This window comes from Malaclemys terrapin, chromosome 10 (assembly GCF_027887155.1).
Source record: "Malaclemys terrapin pileata isolate rMalTer1 chromosome 10, rMalTer1.hap1, whole genome shotgun sequence".
Classification (NCBI taxonomy): Eukaryota; Metazoa; Chordata; order Testudines; family Emydidae; genus Malaclemys; species Malaclemys terrapin.
Genome location: NC_071514.1, coordinates 24318225 through 24340369, shown reverse-complemented (window position 1 = coordinate 24340369; position 22145 = coordinate 24318225). Strand labels below are relative to the sequence as shown.

General features: G+C 42.6%; 2 protein-coding genes across 3 annotated transcripts in view; one reads left to right on the top strand and one right to left on the bottom strand.

Moving 5' to 3' along the window:
* The window catches only part of UNC13C (unc-13 homolog C), a 383250-nt gene extending 366277 nt beyond the window's left edge, over positions 1-16973 (bottom strand). For both annotated transcript variants that reach the window (XM_054042619.1, XM_054042620.1), the window contains exon 1: positions 14015-16973. In XM_054042619.1, coding sequence (XP_053898594.1) covers positions 14015-16970 — 2956 coding nt within the window. In that variant the 5' untranslated portion in view covers positions 16971-16973. The remainder of the gene's footprint in view (positions 1-14014) is intronic.
* LOC128844691 (capping protein inhibiting regulator of actin dynamics-like) lies at positions 3946-5772 on the top strand. Its single transcript, XM_054042622.1, has 2 exons — positions 3946-4008; positions 5173-5772. The coding sequence occupies exons 1-2, from the start codon at positions 3993-3995 to the stop codon at positions 5664-5666; spliced, it is 510 nt and encodes a 169-aa protein (XP_053898597.1). The 5' UTR covers positions 3946-3992; the 3' UTR covers positions 5667-5772.
* Positions 16974-22145: the final 5172 nt, after the last annotated feature.

Below are 22145 nucleotides of genomic sequence, written 5' to 3'. Positions count from 1 at the left end.
TAAGACAAAAAAAATAGAGGAAAAATTCTAGATGTTTAATTGGAAAAAGTGGAAATGGTGTTTAAGATCATTAAGTTATAAAGAAACATTAACACTTTAAGTTACAGTTACATTTCCCTCCAAGGAGAGTGAAGATTGGCCCAGCAAGGCTTCCTGAGCCAAAATGTGGTTACCAGCAGGAGAGCACAAAGTCCCAATCATTCCTCTCCCACCAGCCATGTGGCTGATGGAGAACTTCTTCCAGAGCGGAACCAGAAATTGCACCACCAGCATCGATAGCTGCACCAAGAGAATGGACCAGCCAGGGAATGTAAAGTCTCTGGATCTCTGTGACACCATTGGAACCTGCCATAGTGTTGTTTGGTCTTGGTCAGTGGTTAGACCCATAGGTGTTTGTTCACACAACAAAAGGACCAGGACCAAGAGGATGACCAGGTCTCCAGACATCAGAGGCCTCCAGCACTACCTAGGGCAGAAGACCCTAACTGTGCTGCCTCTTGGGGGCCAGCTCCTCTAGAGAGACATTGCTAGCTGTCAGATCAGCAGCTTGGCTGGGAGGCAGACATGGGAGTCTCTGACATCAGGAGTAATGCAGAAAGGTAGGTCCTTCTGCTAGTCCCCCACATTATGTTTGTAGTTCTCACAAGAGTTCTGCACAAACAAGTTATCTAATGAATACTCTACAGATTTTAGGGCCAAAGTGTATAATCTTTATTCAAGTTTTGCCTGAGTATGGACCTAGGGTTTGGCGCTTGTAGTACACAGATATGTTCTTCTATCACAGGGCCTAATTCTTTAGCTTCACTATGTGCAGAAGTCCCATTGAAATCAATGAAAATTCGGTAAATAGACAATCTACCAAACTGGGCACAAAGAACATATGGCACTCAGAAGGCAGTGTGAATGAAGCACGAGCATCAAACAGAAAATTCTACTGAGCCTTGTAATATTGGGCTTCTTTCAATAGATGACAGAAAGAAAAGAAGAGGGACAATCTATACTATGAGTTATTTACCAATTTATGTTTTTCTGGTCATTAAAATGTTTCATGTCTGGGTCTTTATTTTCCTGGTGGATTAAACATGCTCTGTATACTTCTAGTAATTCAGATAATTTAATTTCCACACCAAGAAATAGCTTTGTGGATTCCTTTTATCCCGAAGTCATTACATTAAAATTATGCAGTATTTTTCATTTCTAAAATACAGGGATCTAAGGAAAATGCTTAAATATTTTGGAACTAAAAACAGAAACTGTCTTTTATCTTGGCGATAAAATATTAATTTGTGCTCATTTCCACAGAAGAGCACAGTGCAATTTATAAATATGTCCTTGAAATTGACATTCATGCGCAGGTGTTCTTTCAGCTCTGGTAAATATATTTTTAAATGTTTCTACTGAAAGGCCACAGAACTTTGCAGGAATACTCTTTAAAAAAAAGAAAAAGGAAAAAAAATGTATTCCTCATTTCAAAGCATTTTAAATGCCAATAATTAGATGAATACTGTCATTGTTGTAAAGACTGGGCTGAACAGAATTTGATTGAATTATGCTTATGTTATGAAATGCAAATTAATATAAAGTCTTAGATAAATTTAATAGAATTTGCTAAACAGACAGGACATACTGCCTTCCAATTTAATGGAGACAAATCTCTTCCACTTCATTTTATATTACCATGTATATATTTAACATGAAAATAAATAACTCAATTAAATAGTCAGATTATTAGATTTATGTTCAACATTGCACTAGATGTTGCTCTTGTGTTCGGTGGAACCAACTACTCAGGGATTCCCCTGCTCTACACATCCCCAATATTGTGGATGTATTGAACCATGGCTGGAGGTGGTGGTATTGCTGGAGAACTGCTGCATTCTGAGAAGTGCTCATCCATGGTGCTGAGATAACCAATGCAGGAAGATACAAGTTAGTACAGTCTTGAGGCTGCTCTAATATGCTCTGGGAGCCAAACTGGCCCAGGATCAAAGGAGTATAGAGATATCAGGATAGCATAAAGCCACCTTTGACCACTTCTCATTTGGGGTCCTGCCCTGAGTTCAGCTAGACTTGGGGATCAGTCCCATAGAGAATCTAAAAGTTTAAAATTTACACAAAACTCAACCATCAGAGAGCTATGTCTTATGGAAGGAACTCTAGGAGTTGACTCTCTTTAAATGACCCATTAGTGTCTCTTTATTACACTGTCTCTCTGTGTCCCTCAAGCACTTGAGACAATTTAAATTTAAAATTCTAAGATTATTTTTTTAAAAATTCAGAAATCAATGACACTCAGGATATTTTACAAGTGGCCATTCTGCTGTTACTGCAGATATCTTTTTTTATATGAAATGGTGGAAGAGAAGTTTCCAGAAATGCTCGCTGACTTAGCACATAGGCCAATTGTGATTGCTCCTAAAAGGAAACCTATCAGAAAGAGAAGAAGATGTGACAAGGCGGACACACGTTTGCATAACTGTTTATCAGCCACAAAGTGTTAACCTTCTCCACCAGAAAGCACTTGCTTGATCTTCTCCTTCAGTTTCAGCAGCCTTAGGAAAGCAACTTGCAAGTGCTGTAGTTGGACTTCAGGGCTGATCCATGCATTAAAAGTTTTACCAGTGTAATCATGTTGGGTAGGGGGTGAGATTTATTTGCTGATATAAATTTGTCTACACAATACTACATCATTATAAAGGTGTTTTATGCTGGTATAGTTTATTTGGATTCCCAATCCCAAAAGTTATATCAGTATAACTGTTTCCACACTTGGTGCATGTGTGTGTGTGTATGTGTGACCACCACTTTACCATAGTTAAAGGACCAAATTTAACTGTAGACAATTTTAATTCCATAGGGTTTGTTCAGGATACCAAAGGATAATATCAGACTGTCACCATATCTTCCATCACTCCAGGCCAAAATCCATTAGGTATATGGTACACTACAAGTAAAACCTTGTTCCAGTGAACATTTTACTTTCAGATTTTGAGGCACGACAGCTAAAATTTTCTTGCTCGGTATCATTATTAATGTCTATTTTCTAAAGTCTTTCCTCTGTCTAGGCTATTCTTTCAGAATAACACAAAGGCCTGGTCTACACTACGACTTTAATTCGGATTTATCAGCTTTAATTCGAATTAACCCTGTAACCGTCCACACAACGACGCCATTTAATTCGATGTAAAGGGCCCTTTAAATCGATTTCTGTACTCCACCCCAACGAGCGGAGTAGCGCCAAAATCGATTTTAGCAATTCGAATTAGGGTTAGTGTGGCCGCAATTCGATGGTATTGGCCTCCGGGAGCTATCCCACAGTGCATCATTGTGACCGCTCTGGACAGCAATCCGAACTCGGATGCACTGGCCAGGTAGACAGGAAAAGCCCCGCGAACATTTGAACTTCATTTCCTGTTTGCCCAGCGTGGAGAGCACAGGTGACCACAGATACCTCATCAGCACAGGTAACCATGCAGGCTGATAATCGAAAAAGAGCACCAGCATGGACCGTGAGGGAGGTACTGGATCTGATCGCTGTATGGGGAGAGGATTCAGTGCTTGCAGAACTTCGTTCTAAAAGACGAAATGCAAAAACTTTTGAAAAAATTTCCAAGGGCATGATGGAGAGAGGCCACAATAGGGACTCTGAGCAGTGCCGCGTGAAGGTCAAGGAGCTCAGACAAGCCTATCAAAAAACAAAGGAGGCAAACGGTCGCTCCGGGTCAGAGCCGCGGACATGCCGCTACTACGCCGAGCTGCATGCAATTCTAGGGGGGGCTGCCACCACTACCCCACCTTTGTTCGTGGATTCTGGGTCGGGGATAGTCTCGACGCCTGAGGATTCTGCCGATGGGGTAGAGGAGGAGGAGGAGGAGGATGAGCTTGCAGAGAGCACACAGCACTCCATTCTCCCCAACAGCCAGGATCTTTTTCTCACCCTGACTGAAGTACCCTCCCAAGCCTCCCAAGCCAGTACCCAAGACTCTGACCCCATGGAAGGGACCTCAGGTGAGTTTACCTTTTAAAATATAAAACTTGTTTTAAAAGCAAACGGTTTTTAATGATTACTTTGCCTGACTTTGCATTCGCGGTCAGTTCAGCTACTGGAAAAGTCTGTAGCTACTGGAAAAGTCTGTTAACGTGTCTGGGGATGGAGCGGAAATCCTCCAGGGACATCTCCATGAAGCTCTCCTGGAGGTACTCCGAAAGCCTTGCCAGAAGGTTTCTGGGCAGTGCATCCTTATTCCCTCCTCCATGGTAGGACACTTGACCACGCCATGCTTGCAGCAAGTAATCTGGTATCATTGCCTGACAAAGCCTAGCAGCGTATGGTCCCGGTGTTTGCTGGCATTCAAGCAACATCCGTTCTTTATCTTGTTGTGTAATCCTCAGGAGAGTGATATCACTCCTGGTAACCTGGTTGAAATACGGGAACTTAATTAAGGGGACAGAGGTGGCCGTTCCTACTGGGCTGTTTGCCTGTGGCGGAAAATAAATCCTTCCCTGCAGTTAGCCAAGCGCAGATGGGAAATTGGCCCTGAAGTTTTCCGCGTTTGGCTAGCAGGGTTCTTCCCTGTTACCAGCCACGCGGTGGGGGGAGGGTACCGTGATCATCCCAGAGAATTCATGGCGAGGGGGGGGGGGTCGGCGGCGGGGGGGGGGGGTAGTTTGGTGCCTGCAGGGATCTTCCCTGATACCAGCCATGCGGTGGGGGGAGGGGTACCGTGATCATCCCAGAGAATTCATGGCGGGGGGGGGGGGGTTAGTTTGTTTTCTGGTGCTGCTGAATGTTAACAGAAAAACCGCAGCACTCTACTTGCCTGAAGGGGCCCAGACAAGCCCCCCCCACACTGCCCCCCCCCCAACTGGCTGAGATTGGCCAGGCTTCTGCAGCACTCTACAGGCTATGCTTGGTATGTGGGAAAGGAGGGTGCAGAAGCTGTAAAACAATGGCTTACCATGGCCGCATGCAAGCCGAATTCTGTTGCCCAGACCTGTGATCTCTAGCAGCAAAGCCACAAGCACTCAGCATTAAGAGGCAAAATGCGACCTTGCACAGAAATCACATGTGCTATGTAATGTGAACAGTGTTGGTCACCGTGAAAGAGTATAAGCATTGTTCTGCAAAATGTAGCTTTTAAAACAATTCTCTCTTTTTTCCCCTCCCTACAGCAGCTGCAAATTCCTCAAGCCTCCCTCCTCCATCCCGAAGGTTATCACAGATAAGGCGTCGTAAGAAGAAGACGCGGGAGGACATGTTTTCTGAAATTATGCAATCCAGCAGGAGTGACAGAGCTCATCTGAATGAGTGGAAGGAAACAGTTTCAAAGTATAGGAAAGAAGTCAGTGAACGTGAGGAGAGGAGGGACCAACGTGAGGAGAGGAGGGACCAACGTGAGGAGAGGAGAGACGATCGAGATGAGAGATGGCAGCAGGAAGACCAGAGGATGAAGGATGCAACGCTGGGGCTGCTCCGGCGTCTGGTGGAGGTTCAGGAACGGCTGCTGGAAAATAGACTGCCGCTTCAGCCCCTGTTCCACCCTCCCCCCTCCCCATGTTCCGTATCCTCCTCACCCAGACGTGTAAGAACGCGGGGGGGGAGGCTCCGTACACCTTCCCATTCCACCCCAGTAGACAGCCCAAGCAAAAGGCTGTCATTTTTTTAACCTTTTCTTTGTGGCTTTTTCCTTCCCAGCAATCCTCCTCCCAAATACCACCCGGGTTCCCTCCCTCTTTTTCTAATCTATTAATAAAGAATAAATGATTTTTAAATGATAGTGACTTTATTTGGTTTGAAAGAAAGCTGGGGGAAGGGGCAGGGTGGGTTCCTTACAGAAAATCAGTCAGTAAAGGGGGAGGGTTTTCATGAAGGAGAAACAAACAGATATTTCACACGGTAGCCTGGCCAGCCATGAAACTGGTTTTCAAAGCTTCTCTGATGCACAGCGCTTCATGGTGTGATCTTCTAATCGCCCTGGTGTCTGGCTGCGCGTAATCAGCAGCCAGGCGATTTGCCTCAGCCTCCCACCCCGCCATAAAGGTTTCCCCCTTACTTTCACAGAGATTGTGGAGCACACAGCAAGCAGAAATAACAATGGGGAGATTTCTTTGGCTGAGGTCAGAGCGAGTCAATAATGAACGCCAGCGACCTTTTAAACGGCCAAATGCACATTCTACCACCATTCTGCACTTGCTTAGCCTGTAGTTAAACAGCTCCTGACTCCTGTCCAGGCTGCCTGTGTATGGCTTCATAAGCCATGGCATTAAGGGGTAGGCTGGGTCCCCAAGAATAACTATGGGCATTTCAACATCCCCAACGGTTATTTTCTGGTCCGGAAAGTAAGTCCCTTGCTGCAGCCCTTTAAACAGAGTAGTGTTCCTGAAGACGCGAGCGTCATGAACCCTTCCCGCCCAGCCCGCGTTGATGTTGGTGAAACGTCCCTTGTGATCCACAAGTGCTTGCAGCACCATTGAAAAGTACCCCTTGCGGTTTATGTACTCGGTGGCTTGGTGCTCCGGTGCCAAGATAGGGATATGGGTTCCGTCTATTGCCCCACCACAGTTAGGGAATCCCATTGCAGCAAAACCATCCACTATAGCCTGCACATTTCCCAGAGTCACTAACTTTCGTAGCAGCACCTGAGTGATTGCTTTGGCTACTTGCATCACAGCAGCCCCCACCGTAGATTTGCCCACTCCAAATTGATTCCCGACTGATCGGTAGCTGTCTGGCGTTGCAAGCTTCCACAGGGCTATCGCCACGCGCTTCTCAACTGTGAGGGCTGCTCTCATCTTGGTATTCTGGCATTTCAGGGCAGGGGAAAGCAAGTCACAAAGTTCCATGAAAGTGCCCTTACGCATGCGAAAGTTCCGCAGCCACTGGGAATCGTCCCAGACCTGCAACACTATGCGGTCCCACCAGTCTGTGCTTGTTTCCCTTGCCCAGAATCGGCGTTCCATGGATAGAATCTGCCCCATTAACAACATGATCTCCAAAGCACTGGGGCCTGTGGTTTCACTGAATTCTGTGTCCGTGTCCGTGTCCATGTCCTCATCATGCTTGTCGCTGCGCTGCCGCCGCCGCTGCCTCCTCGCCTCGTTTTTCTGGTCCTGGCTGAGCATAAACTCCACAAGAACGCGCGAGGTGTTTGCAATATTCATGAGTGCTGTCTTGACCTCAGCGGGCTCCATGCTTGCCGTGGTATGGAGTCTGCAGTGTTCACCCACCCAGGAAAAAAGGCGCAAAAATGGTTGTCTGCCGTCCGTTGCTTTCATGCAGGGAGGGAGGGAGGGAGGGAGTGAGGCTGTACCCAGAACCACCTGCGACGATGTTTTTTGTCCCATCAGGCACTGGGATCTTAACCCACAATCCCAATGGGCGCAGGAGACTGCGGGAACTATGGGATAGCTATGGAATTGCTACCCACAGTGCAACGGTGCAGAAATCGACGCTAGCCCCGGTACTTGGACGCACACCACCGAATTACTGTGCTAGTGTGGCCGCACTCATTTCGACTTTATACAACCTGTTTCTCAAATCCGAATTATCTAAATTCGGATTAATCCCGTAGTGTAGACATACCCAAAGACAGCATGCAACCTATTCAGTTAACAACAGTGGATTTTTTTACTTAGAGTCTTCCTGATTGGAGAGATGAAAATTGCCATTAGGCTCTGTGCAGAAAAAGCATCTCAGAGAGGATTTTTTTTAAAACAAATGTCATTACATCATTATGGGTGAACCTCACCCCAGTGTCAGGGGCCAGCTCAAGATCTATGCACAGCTTTAGTTCCCCTTAAGCCTTCAAAACAGACCTTAAGTGGGGCATAGTACTTGTGCTGGCTCCCTGCCCAGGGGTGAATTTCACCCAAGAGCCATCTAAAGCAGATCAAAACGTATATCATTTTAAAGCCACAGAAATGTCAGCCAGAAAACTTGGGATTCCTTAAGCGTAGCTGTGTGATACTTTTATGACACCAGCCAAGGGCTAGGTAGAATTGACTTAAACAGAAGTGCTGTGTTTTATTTTTTTAGCAGCAACCTTCTTGCATAAGTAAAGGTGGCAATACCAGCCCTGAGTCTCTATATTTCCGGACATGAAATTCCCAAATGGATGCCAGTTGAATTTTTGATCATGGGGATGGCTGAGTCATTAAAAAAGATAAATGAAACCTCTCACACCATGGTCTGTTAGTCTAGTATGGACAGGAGTTAGCCTCCAGCATCCCTGGGAGAGCTGGCATCCCAAGCAAGGAAATAATGGCATCCATCTCTCAGGTTAGCATAAGACAAAAAGGGCACAATCTACAGCCACTCACTATTAAAAAGCATTATTATTTCCTCACAGTTACTGCACTGAGGTATCTCTGATACTAGAGTATTTTGCAGGAGTTCTCAAACTTCATTGTACCATGACCCCCTTCTGATAAAAAAGAAATGACTACACGACCCCAGGAGGGGGGATCTAAGCCTGAGCCTAACCAAGCCCCACTACCCCAGGCCTGGGGGCCAAAGCCAAAACCTGAGACCCATCACACAAGGCTGAAGCCCTTGGGCTTTGGCCCCAGGCACTGGGACTTGAGCTTTGGCTTTGGCCCTGGGCCCCAGCAGGTCTAATGCCAGACCTGACGACTCCAATACAATGGGGTTGCGACCCACTTTGGGTTCCCGACACATAGTTTGAGAACAGCTGTCCTATTGAAGTGTTATCTCATACCAGCATGAGGTAACTGTAAGGAAACATTTGCCTTTTAATGGAACCTACTTTTCCCCTCTCCTCACAGCAGCACCAGAGACCCAACAGAGCTGAACAGCCACTCCACAGGGCTTCAGTCTTACAGGGCTTCAGAGATCAGGGCAGAGCTCCCATAAATCCTCTAGTTCCTTACATAGGGAGGGTCTGACTGACTAAGCTCCTAATAGAGTGAAAAAAATCATTAAATAAAATTTGAATAGACAAACCCAGAGCCTAGTTCCCAGTCTGAGTATATGGGCCTGGCACTGAGCAGATGCATGACGGGGAAAGGAATCCTCCCTCACGCCTGTGGAGCACATGCCTAGCTTCTTGGCGGAGGTGATTCCAGCCTAATGAACTCACAGACTTCTCCTCAAGTGGCGAACTGGAGGACCCACACAATAGCAGATCCCCTGGCCTGACCATGCCCAGTCCACTCATCTTTTATGTGGTTCCCCCCACACCCAGTCTTCCCCTTTTGTGCAGTAGAAACACACTGGTTATGTTGCTTTTCTGACTTAGTAGAACTTTGCTATGCTGATCCTCCATGTTCCACCCCTGATGTGGCCCCTGCACCAGAAGCTGCCTCTACCAGATTTGCATCCTCTTTGCAAGGATAAGTCTGCACTGGCCATTTGGGATCAGGATTTGGCAATGAGCAATTTTTCTGGCAGGAAGCAGGATAGGGCCCTAATTTTCTGGCAGTCTCCCAGCTTCCCTTGCACCAGTCCCAAGATGATAACTATGGATGTTGAGGTCTTGTCCCTTTTCTTGCAGGTTAATGCCAGATGGTAACTTCTCTTGACAATTACAGTGGCAACTCCAGTGTCTGGCCCAAGGAACGTGGTGTGGCACTATGGAGGTGTAGGAAGGCCTGGGAAAGGAATTCACTCAACACCCTGATACATCTGCAGAATTACTCTATGGAGGATACTCCAGCCCAACATTTGATTGTTTTTTAAGTGAACTGATCAGCTATTATTTTGCCACATGATAAACAACAACATGAATTATTTTCTGGAAACTGACAACTGCGTAAGGAATATTTCATGCAGGCAGAGAAATCTAGGATACTGTCCAGGGGCAGCAGGAACAGCCCATATCTCCCAGAGACTTTTGCTGGCTCTCTGGGATCTGATCCCCAAAGCGTTTGCTCCAGTGGGGAGAGGGCCAGTACTGGAGAGGGGTTCAGAAAAGAGAAGAGAGGAAGGAAAAGGGGAATGGTTAGGGAGCATGTGGTTAGGAGCAGAAAGGGAGTCTGGGGAAAGGAAACAGTGTAGGCCCCTAAATCTGAAAAGATTATTACAAATATTAACAGGTTAGGAGAAAGGAAATAGCAGTAAATCACAGGGCTAAAATAATTCTTGATTATGCGATATTGTCTGAAGTAGACTACTGGGCATTATTTTCCTGATATTGCTCTTGGAACCCATCTATTCTTACATAGCACACACATCTAGAGTTTGGATGGTTTCACAAAGCACAGTGCTGTAGTTTGTGGTACAAAACACCCTAAGAGGTGCTTATAAAAATTTTCATCTCATGATTATCTCTGTGTTATTCACTTTCCTTCTCATACATACATCTGATTACTCTCACTTCAGCAGGTCAACAGGAACTTGTGGAAATAAATAATACATCTGCAGTGACCCCACTGTATATGTTCTCTCTCTCTCTCTATGAAGAGAGAATGAAACCATCAAATGGGAACACTAGGAATTCTTATTTATATCCAAAGGTCCCTGGTGACCTTTAACTCATGAGTTACTGGAGTGAAAATAACAGAATGTATCTCTTTATCTGAGCTTTGGTGTGGGCACAATTTGGAGTAATGATACTATTATATTATCTAGTAGTATCTCTGGCTGACCAGTATGCCATCCATCAATCGGTTTGGCCATTAAGAAGAGATTTTGAGAATCTTTAAATGGTGCGCTTTATGCGCTGGTGATATAGTAAGGATTCTTTCAAACAGCTGAACTGAGACCAAAACGCTTTTATCCATAAATAGAAATCACAAGTTGATATAAATCACAGTTACAGGGGAAAATAATCAACAAGCTATTCACAGAAGTAATGCAGCCCTAAATTAGTCACATATCTTTAAAACATAGGACTGGTTACTGCAAATATAAATATAATACCCCAAACTATCCTGCTTAATTAGCAAACTGAATTTTAATGCTCTTTGGCCAGGCAAGAATCAGCCTGTAAAAAACAAAAGGGGGTTGAAAATTGGCAGACTGGCAAAGCGCTATAAAGCTTAATATGGTTCTTTGTTTCCTATACATATTTTAAATTACTTCAAAACTTCCATGCAATTTAAACACAAATTGTGTTTAATGTTTTCTTTCTTTGGGAAAATGGTATTAAAATGACATCCTTCTTCAGATACAGATACAAAGTACTTTAATAATGCCTTTCCCTTATCTGGGAATGGAATCTTTACTGTACCACCATCTTCCTGCTCACTGAAAAATAATGCAAGAAAGATTTGGCTGAAACAATACAGTATGTCACTCAGCAAATGGAAAACACAGGGAAAGACATTTTAAAGTACGTTTGCAAATAAAAATGGTCCCAAGTGTTATGTATATATTACAAGTTTAAAATCAGGACTCCTGCAATACTACTGGGTATTCTAGAAACACCTAAATCCAGGGTATATTGTAAGCACTTAGATCCAAGTGAAGCAGCCCATTTAACATAAAACATTACAGCAACCATTAAAACCAAGCACAATGGGCAATTATGTTTTGTTAGAAAACATAGCCCGGTGCAATAAAGGGCAGGAATTGAGAACTCCTACCCCTAACTACTAACAATGACTAATTATGGGTGCAATCCATGTCCTCCCTTTGAGGGTGGGGAAAGGACAAAAGAGTGGAACCATTCAGATGTTACTGAACAGCAGGCCAAACAGTGAAGTAACTCACATCGTGATGCAGAGCCAATCTCTGGGAGGGCTCACTCTGTACTCACAGGGGTCATGGACAGGCCAGGGGAGTAGAGTCAGTGTCACCAGCTGGTCTGCCAACTACACAGATCTTCTGGTTCCCATGCACTTTCCTCCTGGTGCGTGGAATAGACCTGGTCAAAACTACAGCCCAGGTCTCATATGCCATAACTATGGCTGGGTCTACACTACACGCCTGAATCTGCGGGTAGAAATCGACCTCTCGGGGATCGATTTATCGTGTCCCGTCGGGACGCGACAATCGATCCCCAAATCGACGCTCTTACTCCACCAGCTGAGGTGGGAGTAAGCGCTGTTGACGGGAAGCCGCAGAGGTCGATTTTGCCGCCGTCCCTACAGCGGGGTAAGTCGGCGGTGATACGTCGAATTCAGCTACGCTATTCGCGTAGCTGAATTAGCGTATCTTTAATCGACCCCCCCCCTGTAGTGAAGATGTAGTGTAAGTACTCTGTGCCCTACAGTTCTCTATCCAGGGAATAGGATTCAGTGCCCCCATCCTCACACACTGGTCCCTTGGCGAATAGCCAGGTGCACAAAACAAGAATTCTATTTCTGTGAGATTTTAACATACCGTCAGAAATGCTTCAAGAATTTACAATAGAAATACCAGATTTTTATTTAAGAGGAAGCCTTCAGTAGATGTATTCTATTTAAATGCCTTCAGTGGACATCCATTCACTTGCAGGAGTGAGAGAGGGATCACTTTTCTGCATTCCAGAAAGCTGATCATAGGAGATAAAACACACATCTAACTTCTCATTTGTTAGTGAATATATTCTAAGACCTGGGCTGTGCCTACTAGCAGTGGTTTTTAATATGGGTTTCACTCTATTATATTCTCTATATGTAGCTTCCTTAACCTTTCGAACCTTTTTCCTGTCCCTAGTCTATAATATTGTCTAAGCATCATGACTAACTATTTTTACTGTCTAAGTTTTGGTTGGTAGTAATGAGCTTAGAGAGAAATGAAAATGTATGTCAAACTGCTGACCCATTTTCCATAAATACAGTATCTGGTTTCTAGCATAGTATTGCAGAAATGTCTGCAAAATGCCAACCTATGATAAGTGTTATCATTTAAATCCAACATGAAGTCTAGTTGAATGGTGCTTATTTGGCTGTGCAACATACTTTCAATTTGACTGCGCATTTATTATAAAAATAGTTTTCTAAGTACAAAAAACTTCATAGCATTCAAAGCTTCTGAGGCACTAATTACTACAAAATAAATTTCTTTAGCTGAAGGCACAATTCTTCATCTTTCAAGTGAAAGTATCAGATTATATTTTTGCATAGCAACTATTAAAAACTGAGCAAAGATTCAGTTAAGGTGACAATTACCATCTGCTAGTCATGGTAATTATGTGGTCCTAATTAATTGCAAATGTTCTAGTACATGAATAGATTCAAAATACAAAATATTAAGAATGGACTCTCTTCTGTGGATTACTACAGTAATTAAATCATATAACCATTGAAAGGATATCTAAGTATGGAACCATTAATAAGGAAAATAAATTTAGTAAACCAAATTGTGTCTGTCTGTGCAATCTCTTTGACTTAAACATGATAAAAGCCCCATATTTTTCATTTACACTGAAGCTATCACATATACCTTTTCCCCCTTTTATTTAATATCTCAGAACTAACTTCAATGGGCTTGTATTAATGTAACTAAGGACAGAATTCAGACCAACGATTTATATACTAATTAAGATAGCACAGAAAGTTGTGTTGCTCAGAAATCTAACCTACATGTTCATCAAGACGAGCATAAAACCAATCATCTATACGAAAGCCGGCTGGAAAAATACTGTCATATTAGAACACTTTGGTTGTTCCTAGTTATTCTACTTATATAGTTGTGTGAAAATGTATTCATTAAAAACAGACTATATAGTTAACTTAATTGAGAGTTTAACCCAATTAAACAAAATGCTGATTTTTCATCCACTATTCATTTACAACACAAAATTTAAATAGTTTTTAAATCATCTATGTGGCATATTAAAGCTAACAAAAAAGTATTCAACTGATTATTCCAGAATATAGTCTAAGAGTGAAATTCTGGCCTCACTGAAGTCAACTGCAAAACTCTCATTGACTTCAGTAGGACCAGGATTTCACCCCAAGACTGAAAAAAATGAATTTTATTAAAGGGTCTAATAACAGTTCCTCCTGAAGTCAATGGGCATTCTGTCATTGAATTCAATGGGAGAAGGATTGGGCCCTATGTAGAAAATAAGGGTAATCTTTAATTATGACAGCAAAGTTTGTTTACTAGACAATATTTAATCAGTACCTCCAGCAAGGATCTTCTCTTCCAACTCACTCATTTGCTTCTTGTAGGCTTTTAAAGCAGCTTCTTTAAATGATGGGCGTATTCTCTTTTTCTTTGTAATTTCAATAGGCATCACTGGGATATTTTGATTTTCGTCTTCCCTGATTTCTGTTTCAGCAGCTATATCTTCTGCAGGTTCCAACCCATCTTCGATGGTCAGGTTGTCAAACTGCTTGTTATATTCATCTTCTTGTAGTGTTGCGTATGGAGTTTCATATGAAAACTGTTCAAGTTCATACTCCTGAACCTGTTCATCAGTTTCATTTGTGTTAGTTCTATTTTCTAGTTTAGCAAGAACTTGTTCCATTACTTCTACGTAATCTGTTTCATTCTCACCACCTGGCTCACTTAAATCTTCCTCATCCTCTGCTTTGTAATAACAAGGCTCTGTATAAACATCAGAATCGAGGGTTGTGCTTGATTCATTAGCAGTAGACTGGGATAAAGTCCTAAATCTCCCCATAAAAGATGACCCACTATCATCATATCCACTTAAACTTTGTGTGCTTTTGTTCCAGACCACTTCTAGGGCTGATTTAGCACGCTGAAGTGTAGATCCAAATTTAGGAAAGCTGAATGTCTTGTCAGAAAGGTCTATACTTAGTCGACTATGCCATGATTTAGGAGGTGCTTCCTCTGATTCATCACTTGGTAGTTCACTTTGACTTCGATACATCATGGGCAATCTGTTTTGATTTTGATAAAGGGAATTAGAATTTGTTTCCTGATAATCATCATATTGGCTGATCCACTGACTTTGTGTTTCACTGTCGAGGCCAGGACATGGAGAATTACCATCAAGGGTAAAGTCATAGCTTTCAGTGTCATCCTGGAGGTCAGAACTTTGGCACTTTCCAAAATCTATCTGTTGGTCTGAAGGGGTGCTCATATCATAAGCAAAAGCTTCTTGTGTGGATGAATCTAGGCCCAAGTCTGTGCCTTGATCTAACTGATTCCAGTCTTTCCATGGTGAAAGATCATCATGTAAGGAGAGTTGAGAATCACTATAATGGCTTCTGTCTCCAGATACACACATTATTCCATTGCTTACACCACTGTCAACTGTTTCAGTGTTTTCAGCTTCATTTTGCTCTGGATAAGGCTGCATATCTTGGTTAAAAGTCTGATCTTGTGAGCTACCATACCAGTTGCACGTTTCATCTTGCCTTCTCTGCCAAAGCTCTCGATCCGAGGAAGACAATAGTGAGCTGCCATTAGTTCTACTAAAATACTGATTCTCAGAAAAATCCTGAGAGTAAGACTGACACAATTTTGAAAAATCTGACTCCGAACGGCTAAGTTTGGGAGTTGTAAAATCATTCTGTGAATGCCAAACAGGTGGCATATCTGAATAGTAGGTCTTTGATTGCTTATCCACATTGTCAAATTCTGGTGACTGTTCACCATAATTTGTTTTATTTGGAAAGATGCTGCCATCAACAGTCCTACTTTGGATTCTGGTATTTGGAGACTCCACACTACCCTTTGTAGTGCTCGCTTTTATCTGAAATGCTGATTTTGATATCTTTGCATAACTATTCCTATTTATATCGGATTCCAGCTCTTTATCACTGTCATCAGGTGATACCCAGTCATGTTTTTTAGTTTTTGGCTCTGGTTTCATATCCATACTTTCATATGTCTGAGAGGAAGGCAGTCCTCTCTCTTTTCTCTCTCTCATGTCATGGGAAAGGATATCTGTAGAAATTCCAATGCCGGTTCCTTTAAGTTTATAAGATTTTTTTAAAATTAAATCTCTCTGTTGTGCTGTTTCAAAGTATACAAGTATAGGTCTAGGCTTTGCATTGGGACAGTCTCTTTGTTGCCCTAATCTATGGGCCAATTCAATTTTAATCGTGTTTTGTGCCTCTGAGAACCCCATTCTGTCTATTAAAATTCTGTAAACCACATTTTCAATATTTTCAAACCTGTCTTCAGGCACATTTAAAAACCTAAGACTTGCTTTGTTTCCTGGGTGGCCTATTTGTTTAATGTAGTCATGTATGTCTCGAGTTTCCCTTCGTGACTGTACAAATCCAGTTCTCAACTGTTCAATTTCACTTTGTACAACTTCTACGCTACTAGAGATTTCATCAATGGATTGTTTCAGAGCATTTACGTGTCCTCTTAATTCAGAAAGTTCTGTTTCAATTTGACTGATTCCCTGAAGTTCTTTAAAGATCATTTCCATAACATCATGTGTTTGACTAATACACCCAGTTGAACTAAAGCCTGGTTCCAGGGCATTGGATTTCTGGTGACGACCAGTTCTGTCTAACGACTTGCTTCTTAGGCCCCATGTTTTCTTCCATGTGCTCAGCTCTGAGTCCGATGAGACACACTCTTGGCTCTTTTTCCATTTCCTTAGTTTTCGTAAAGCTCCTAGCTTTAGGGTATGCAAAGTACGTTCGCCATCAGAGCTCCCATCTGATGGAGCAAGACTGCTCAAACTCTTTCTGTTGCGTCTCACAGGCATTGTATGTGATAAATACTCCTTTTTCCTGCTGCTACCCTTTACTTCACTTAATGACTCAGAATATGAACTATCATTTGAAGAGATATCTTGAAATAATTCCTCATTATTATTGTTTGTTACAAAAATACTCTTTTGTAGTCCATTGGCAATAGCAACTCTGTAACTGAATGTTGGAGAAAGTGAAAATTCTTTATTACCTTCCTCTTCTTCAGTTGACAAGTTGCGAGTAGATGGACACTTTGCAATCTTTTTAACGGTGCTTTTCAAAGTATTTGAAAACTTTGGATTCTTTGTCTGTCCAACCTGGGTTAAGTCTTGTTCCTTTTTGCTCTGAGAACTCTCTTTCTTTTTTGTACTATTTCCCAATTTCTTTGTAAACATTCCTTTGTAAATCTTATATATGTAAGATGAGATCAGGCTCTTTAAAAGGGCAGAAACCATGGAGAGCAATTTATATTAACCTTTCCCCACAAAAAATGCAATTTCAGATCCAGAAAAATATTTGTATCTCCAACAGAATCATTAGTGAGTGTACATTTTATCAGCTGGGACTGTAGACAGGGAGGATGTGCTCAACATGTAAACTACCAATGTTTTGGTATCATTTGACAGAAAAAAGTACATGTGTTCATCGGAAACCAAATCCTGAAGGAGGCCTGAATGTGCTGTAAAATCCTGCTTTGTTCCCCATGGCTCCTGGCAGTGTCTAAAAAGGAGGGAATAGTGTTACTATGGCTTTCAAAACAGAATTTATCATTTAATCCATTACATGGCAACACTAAACATTTTTGAAATCTATGTGACATTTGGCAATAAGAGAAACCAGCTAGACCATGTCCATTTTAAAATACAATCAAACTTAATATATTTAATTGTAGGGCCAGCAATGCCATATTAAACAGCATTCTTGCTGTGTGGATCTATAGATTTTTAATGACAATTATTAGATGGTAGGTTCAAGATTATTAAACGGTATCTTCACAGCTATATTTCTCATCGGAAAAGTAAGAATATTGCAATACTTTAAATGCTTCATCCATAGCATTCCATTGATATGATTTCAATTAGTCTGATTCGTTTTCATTTTCAGTAAGACACTTAGAGGGACCAATGTGCCGATGTAAATATTCTACAAACTGTAGAATATAGATCAGAATGTTGAACTGTAGATTAATTAAAATAAATTATTTCAAACTTTTAATTTTAGAATAAATGCCCATTCAAACCAGATTTCAGTGGACCGGCTTGCTACCTTCCTAAACTTTGTCAGGGAGCTCTCAGGGACTGGCACCGGTCCATGAACTAGTCATTGAGAAACACTGAGATATGTCATGCATTACAATTTTTATCATGTGTTAATATAGATATGTTTAATGTCTCAATATTTTGGCTTTTAAAATGCCTGATCCAACTCCTATTGAAGTCAATGGAACCTTTCAATTAGCTTCCTTGGGAGCTGGATCAGGCCATAAATGCAACAACAAAATGCTTGTATTATGGAATTTTATTTTAGGTCTTTTAAGTTAACTAGTCCTCCCTATGTGTCATAAAAATCTTTCTTTAAGGGGCTCAGTGTTCACTTTAGGAGACTGAATTCACTTTACTCATCAAATTGCATAGTTGCCTGATCAGGAGAACCCCCATTGGAGAAGAATGGTGTTATACCACTGCAAATAGCCTCTTTGCTTTGATTAGACTGGCTTGGTTCGAGAACTCTTTAATCAATAAGTTCAAGTATGAAATGTTAAGCAAGTGTCATTTGCACAGTTGTTGCCTATGCTTTCCATAAGGCAAAGGGCTAGTCCGTGCCATTTAGCCACAAACCTTAATACAGGGCAATGCGGCATTACACTGCTCCCCACGGAGCAATGGCAGGTATTCCTCCTTGGGAGACAGGCGTTCCAAGAGCATTCTATGTTTGCAGAGGCAGTGCACCCACTGCCATAACCCTCTGGAAGATGCAGCTTATTCAGCTTCACTGGATCAGTGAACAGTAGTGTCAAAGCCCTGGCATTGTCTCCTCCCCACCCGCTGTGGGGTGTCAAGGGTCCACAGGGACATAGGAATGGAAAGGTTCTGGAGCTCCCTGGACAGCAGGGACACAATTCTGCTTGGCCCATAATTAAAATCACACAAGGAATAAGGGTGAAAGCCCTTTATCCCTCTCCAATACCACTGTACAGCCATATAAGGGCCATCCAGAATCTGCCCCAACAAAATGTGGTTTACAGTCAAATAGGGCTGGAGTTTTTAAGGGAAGATATTCTTTCCTTGGATCAAAAGCTTCAGAAGACACTGGGCTAAACATACCTGGTGTAAATGGGTAAAATTCATTGATATCAATGTGAGCTGTAACTGCTTACTCCAGGGCTCAATTTGGTGTACACTGTTAGCAGGGATGGCTCGAGGCACTAGCTGAGCAAGCTCATGCTTGGGGCAGCAGATTGTAAGGGGCGGCTTCCCTCCAATCCTTTTTTTTTTTTCTTTGCCGCTCCAGCCATCCCACAGGTTTTTTCTTTTTGGTTTGCTACTTTGGCCGCCCTGTAGGGGGCGGCGGCGCAAAGGAGAGGAGCACCCTGCTGGGAGCAGGCTGCGCGCTCTGTCTGCCCCAGCCGGTGCCAGGTCTGCAGCAAGCCCGGCAGGGCAGCCCGTGTCCTTCCCTGCCTGCCGACCGGAGCGGTGCAGAGCTCTGGCTCCCCTTCTCTCTCCCCCCTTGCTACCTCCCCCTCTCCTCCACTACCCGGGGCACGCACTCCGCTGCCCGGGGCAACATCTGCAGCGCAGGGAGTCCCCCTGCACTCTGGCTCCCGCCGCCCCGCACCGTGTTTTTTTTTTTTTTTTTGCTTTGCCGCTCCGGCCGCCCCGCGAGTTTTTTTTTTTCTTTTTTTTGCTTGGGGTGGCAAAAAAGCCGGCCCTGACTGTTAGAATAGTTTTAACTGTCTAACAAAGTAATACTGCAATGGCAATTAACAGACAATTAATGTAAAGTTGGCAAATTGGATACATTGCATTGATAGTGAGCACTTTTGGCTGTTGCAGCTTTTGTGTAGTCTGATGGTAGTTAGAAATCTTTCCCCCCAACTTCAGCATTGAAATGTGTCTGAAAGAAGAATTACACAGAACTCTTGCTACATCCACCAAGTCTTTGATTTTACAAATATTGGGCTTCTTTCCCCAAAACACTTACAAGTGGGTATAAATATGTTCAGCTGAAGTTAGTGGAATATTCATGTGACTAAAGTTACCCATGTGTACGTGTTTGGAGAATCAGGCCAATAGAAGGTAGCACTGTACTTAGCCAAGGATTCCATTTTATTTTTAAAGAAATCATCATCGTTTTAGTTTATAGCCACTAACTTATAGGTGGCAAATTGAAATCCATTCATGTACCTTTGGGACACTGATTGCCAGTTTTGTGGGATACATAAAATTGCAGAAGAAAAATAATAGAGACATTTTTTTCCCCCCAGAGGAAGTAGAACTACTTCCAGAAGGGCCATCAAAGAGGATTCAGGGAAGAATTTGAATCCTTTTCCAATTGGTGGATTGGGAATTGCGACAGGACTTTAAAAAATGTTGCTATTACTCTAGCTGGGCTTTATTGGGTAAAAATACTGAAAACACAGAACTGTTAAATTTCAATGTTTACAGTTCTAATATTTATATGCCTGATCTGGCAAGCCTGACTTACCTGAGTAAGGTCATTGAAGCCAATAGGACTACTCACATTAGTAACACTTTGTAGTCTTGGAGTCATATTTTGTAGATAAAAGAATAAGCAATATTTATATACATACTTGGGTTAGCCCTGAATTGATTATTGAAAATGAGATGAAATATCAATTTTTGGTTGTGTCTGCATTCCCTCTGAATAATCTGCACAGTTTAATTAAGTCATCTGTTTAATGTGCAGCAGCAATCAAAAAAGTGATTAAGGACCGAACCCTCCTTTGGCTAGTGCAGTCAGAGGGAACAGAAATGCTGTTTAGTTCTTTCTCTAGGCCGGGGCAGGATTCTACCAGGCAGACTAGGATCATGGGCTGGGGAAGTACTTCACAGCTTTTCTGACTGTAGCATGCACACTTGGCTGGTTGGAAGGCTAGACATCCTCCTAGCTCTCAGATCTTTAGAGCATAGTGTTCAGGTAGTGCTGTACCTGGATTCTCCTGTGCCCTATGGAAGTATCCTCTCTGACTCTGCTCAGTGGAAGAGTCTTTCTGTATCATCTTCCGTCCCTCATTCCTGCCTACCCTAGTGCAGCAGAGGACAGGATGTACCCACAAGCCTAAGATTTTAAGCTGTCTGATTTTCAGCTGGCTGTACTAAGAATGAGATAAAGAGTGATATGGAAGAATTAGATTAGATTCAGAAAAGGGCTAAAAGTGTGGGGCCAAAGGTGCCATTTGATTTACTAGTGTGGGGTCACAGGGGCTACAAACGAGAGCCATTTGGTCTAAAAGGGAGATGAGCAAGAGGAAATTTGATAGAAGTATAAAATATTCATTGGTCTATAGAAGCTCCTATTCCATAATACAAGAATAGGAGTCAATACATTTTAAACGGATATAAGGAAGTACTCTTTGTATACAGGTATCACTCACTTCTGAAACACATTGCCCCAGTATAATACTCAAAAAAAGGAGTAAGACCCCTATATGAACAATAATAGTGCATGCAGTTAGGGTAAAATTAGCTACTAGGACAATCAACCCTCAGACTTCAGGGCAGAAGCTGACCACCAGCTGGGGTTAGGAAGACATTTTCTCTCAGGTACAAATTGTACTGCACACAGTTGGGTGCACTTTTCTTTTTCTCTCTTGCCTGCATCTGAAGGTTTCAGCATTAGCTACTGAGATGGGGGATAGATAGAATGGAAAGGATAGACCATCTCTGGGTTTTTGACTTGATTGTTTCTGGGGCATCCATTCCTATTTTTTCTAATATCATCAACACAGTGTGTTATTAGCCTCTGAATGCATTAGTTTTTAAATTGACAGTTTGAGACCATTTCATTTCAATTTCTAAATCTTTCTGAAACCAAAAAAATCCTTTGGCACAAAAAGGAGGTAAGAAATCTTGTACACATACAGTGCATATGAACTGTTCCCACCTGCCCCATGATGGAGCGCAAGGAGAGTGGAGGAAAGGAGTATAGGGAATCTCATCCTTCTGTGCAAGCAGCAGGGCACTGCAGAGAGCACAATGCAGTCCATGCACCTCAGGGCTTGGTTTTCTAGTTAGGCGATATGCCCCATCTACTGTCCAACCAGCTACTGCTTGTGTTGCAATCATGGACACACTAGCTAGTAGTATACACTGAAGCAGCAAATTGCACTGCATGATGCCCAGGCCTGGCTAATAGAACTTGGGCTGGCAGCAGTCCTGGGGCAGAAGATGCATAGCAGCCTTTTTTCTTCTTCCAGCTACAACCATGTCAGGATTTGGCCCAAGTGCAGATAGATTAGGAATAGACAACACTCATCTTCCTCCTCCATGGCAGCTGCATGTTATTTTACACAAGATGGCACCTTTCTAGAATATGGGCCAGATTTTCAATTGTTGTAAATGAGTGTAGCTATGTTGACTTTTTATTCTCCTAGGCTCTGAACCAAGGGT